The sequence below is a fragment of the Coregonus lavaretus genome (assembly GCF_964263955.1).
Source record: "Coregonus lavaretus genome assembly, chromosome: 33".
Lineage (NCBI taxonomy): Eukaryota > Metazoa > Chordata > Actinopteri > Salmoniformes > Salmonidae > Coregonus > Coregonus lavaretus.
Window position 1 is genome coordinate 26,347,298 of NC_140020.1, and position 4,072 is coordinate 26,351,369.

The 4,072-nt window shown below is 43.2% G+C and overlaps 1 protein-coding gene across 1 annotated transcript; it reads left to right on the forward strand.

Moving 5' to 3' along the window:
* Nucleotides 1-528: 528 nt before the first annotated feature.
* ptger2b (prostaglandin E receptor 2b (subtype EP2)) lies at nt 529-3,415 on the forward strand (the record flags this gene model as incomplete). Its single annotated transcript, XM_084151027.1, has 2 exons — nt 529-1,323; nt 3,122-3,415. The coding sequence occupies 2 exons, from the start codon at nt 529-531 to the stop codon at nt 3,413-3,415; spliced, it is 1,089 nt and encodes a 362-aa protein (XP_084007153.1).
* Nucleotides 3,416-4,072: the final 657 nt, after the last annotated feature.

The following is a 4,072-nucleotide window of genomic DNA, read 5'->3' on the forward strand; positions in this document are numbered from 1 at the left end:
TTCTCATAGTAATGGCTAGAATGGAATGGTATCAAACACATGGAAACGATTTGTTTGGTGTGTGTTTGATATACACTTCCATAAATTCGTTTCCAGCCATTACTACCCTGCGACCAGCCACCGCCATCGACTTGTAGGCATATACAAACGAAGGCTGCATAGGCCTACAAAAGTGACATTTATCAGGACAGGCCTACAACAGACCTAAACAAAAAGCGTAAACAAATGAAATCCACGGGGAGGCGCCCTCTCCATTCTTTGCGCACCTCCCAGCCGCCTTTTTGAGCGGGCTGACAGTGTGTGACTGCACTCAGCACCTGGTTGTGTGTGAGTGCGTGGGTGCCTGGGTGGGACCGAAAAGATTAACATCACAGTTTTTGTTGAGACGAGAGGAGTCAGCATGAGCCTTATTTCTCATGTCAGTCAAAGAGTTCGATGCGGACATAATTGCTATTTTGTGTGCACCGATGTGCGTTTAAGGGACATTTATCAGTTCAAGCTTAGGGGACTAGGCTACGACCAGTTTTTATGGAAAACAAAGATAATTTAACCTGCCATGACATAGTCACTGTCTCGTCCGGGAATCCCTATACGTCCGCGGCAATGTTCTCTGCTGATGTACTTGGCAATTTAATCGCCTTGGTCCTTTTGGAGATGGGGCGCCGGCGGCAAAGTCCATCCTTCTTCCATGTCCTCGTGACCGCGCTGATGATTACGGATCTACTAGGTACCTTCTCCGTCAGTCCTCTTGTACTAGCCTCTTATACACAAAACAGGACCTTGGTGGATATGAGTAAAAACAGAGCAGTATGCGTCTACTTTGGGTTCAGCATGACTTTTTTCAGCCTCGCCACTTTGGCAATTGTGTGCACAATGGCTTTGGAGCGCTACCTCTCCTTTGGACAGCCGTACTTTTATGAGCGGCACTTGACAAAGCGCTGCGGATACATCATCATTCCACTCATCTATCTGGTCTGCATCGTCTTCTGCCTAGCACCTTTTATGGGCTTTGGAGACTACGTTCAATATTGCCCGGGGACTTGGTGCTTCTTTGACATGAACCCAACCGAGACCAAACACAAAGTATACGTCGGTGTGTATGCGTCATTGGCTCTTATCATGATTTCGACGACAGTAGTTAGTAACCTATTTGTCGTCTACCACTTGATTAAAATGTATCGGAGGTGCAATGCGCACGGTGGGAGAGTTACGCGACAGATACGCTTCTACCAAAAATCCCTCTCGATGACTGAGGAAGTGGAGCATCTTCTGCTACTGGTGTTCATAACGGTGGCTTTCGTTATCTGTTCGTTTCCTTTAGTGGTAAGTACGAGCATTCGTTTCGATAAAGATGGAATAAATGTTGAAAATATTGAGAGTCGAATGTGCAGTGGTTTTTCTTGTGGTCTTTGACATTACCACTTCCACTTCCGCTACATCTAGAAATAAGCCAATAGTGACCAGTCTTGAGGACCCGCTCTGAAAGCACCTCATTGCTGCAGCTTAATTTAAAAAAAGGCACATTTGCAATCATATCACATGAAACAATGCACGGGAACTCTGTCAGGGTGAAATAGTCCATTATTATGAACCAGTCCTTGGGTAATTAATGACACTTGTTTCTACTATTATAAGAAACACTTGGATTATATTAATATTGATATGAAATATATGTATATTGATCTATTATGAATTATGAAACCTAGGAGGCTCATGGTTCTTCTCACCCTCTTCACTAGACCTACAAGGTAATTATGACAACTTCCGGAGGAGCTCCTCCAACCTATCAGAGTTCTTGCAGCATGAACTGACATGTTGTCCACCCAATCAAAGAATCAGATAATTAATCTAGTACTGAAATCATAAACTACAGCTAGCTAGCACTGCAGTGCATAAAATGTGGTGAGTAGTTGACTCAAAGAGAAATACAATAGTTGAACAGTTTTGAACAAATTCATTTTTTCCAAAATGAAGAAGCGAGAGAGAGTGTCATTTTTTAAAACTTTAAGTTTCACTTACTTAGCTAGCAAATGCAGCTAGCTAGTTTATCCTACTCAAACACCCTGCTCAGAGGGATGCTATGTTAGCTAGCTGGCTATGACTATCCAACACAACACTGGAACTCTTCCAAGTCAAGGTAAGCGTTTGGTTTTACTCATTTATTGCCACCGGGGCCCGCCGGTGTAAGTGCTAAACTGCTGACTGTACACTGTAACGTTACTGCATGATTGTAGCGGGTTTACTAACTAATTAGTTCTATTAGCTATGTTCACTATGATGTTACTTTAGCTAATATGGTGACAACAATGTAGGCTGTGTGTAGCGGTTATGATATGGTTTGTCTTGGAAAGGTTTTTTCGCCTGGTCACATACAGCTGATGGTATTGTGCATTGAAGTCCACAAGCGAAGGGAAACTCTTGTTTGCAACTGTTGGACTAATGATTACACCCTATATCAGCTAGATGCAGGCAAGAGTGTGCAAGGCGGTATTGAATGTGTCACTGTCTTTCTATGTGTCACTGTCTGTCACCTCAAATGTTTTCTCTCGACCTGTTTGCACCTATGTTGTAAACTTTAATTCATAGGCTAGGGTATAGGGAAAATTTGAGTATCATGTAGTAGCCTAAACCTATCGCTGTCACATTGAACTGGGTTAATGGAATATGAATGACAGTCATCCAATATGCTCTAATAGAAATAAGGCCATGCTCATGAAAACAAAACATTGTCCCCTCTCATCTTAAACGGCACCGGCTGCCACTGCTGGGCACAGTGGCCAGGCAAACCCTCCCTCCCTTCCCATTTCCTTCGCAACTTTGAAGCTTCCCGCTGATTTTTTAAAATGATGCCCAGCTCATGAGGTGCCTTGGTGATGTGAGGCCTGAAGCAATTTACCTTTCTGCCTAATGGTAAGTCCGCCACTGCCAGGGCCTACTTACTGTAGTCTTCTTGCACCTGTTATAGCCTAGGTCTACTTACTAGAAGCAAGACTACCTGGCCTGTAATAGATAATAATGAAACCTTTGATCTGTCTTAATTGATGACCATTATATGGTTTTGTTGTTTTGAAATTCTGAATAACCGACTGTGATGCCTTTTCTCTTTGTGTCCCCCAAATAGGTCCGTGTATATGTCAACTTAATAGGCAGGTCAAAGGAGAGCCATGACGCTGATCTCACTGCTCTTCGCCTGCTGTCCTTCAACTCCATCATCGACCCCTGGGTCTTCATCATCCTCACCCCATCAGTGCTGCGCTTCCTCTGGAGGAAGCTGACACTGTGTAAGGCCCAGAGGCCTCCAGAGGCCCCCACATTCTCCCAGGAAAAGGCTCTCCCAGTTGGGCCCAAACTCCCTCCGCCAAGCCCACTCATCGAGCTCCAGAACGACGAAGTGGAGGGAGTGAACAAGACATAGGGCACGTTAGAGCGGATCACTTTTGTCAAGTCGTTGACCATCATTGGTCACCGTCTTTCAAAGCGTGTTGCATTATGGTTATAAAAATGGTCCGACTTGCAACTACATGACGACTGCATGAACTTGAAAAAAATAATGTGATCAAATGTCATGCAGTTTTTGATGAAGTTGCCTTCAAGTCGCTGCAGTTGCTTCTCACCAACTGCACCATGCAAATTGTAGAGATTTTTTTTCAATTGATCATGTAAAATTAACAGCCATACAGAAAGACTCATGTGAAGGTGAAATTACAGAGGAGGAACTTCTGGATGCAATTAAAGACTTTAAGTCCGGGAAAACTCCAGGGTTGGATGGCATACCAGTCGAGGTATACCAAACCTTTTTTGATATACTCAGAGGACCGTTATTAGCATGTTTTAACCACTCCTATGTAAATGGTAGATTATCAGACACTCAAGAAGAAGGTCTGATCTCATTATTACTGAAACAGGATACAAGTGGAAAATATGAAGATCCAATCCATTAAAAAAATTGGAGGCCCCTTACACTTCAGTGTTGTGATGCAAAAATTATAGCAAAATGTATAGCGTATAGAATTAAACAGGTACTGTCGGACATTATTCATTCTAATCAGAAAGGTTTTTTACATGGGCGATA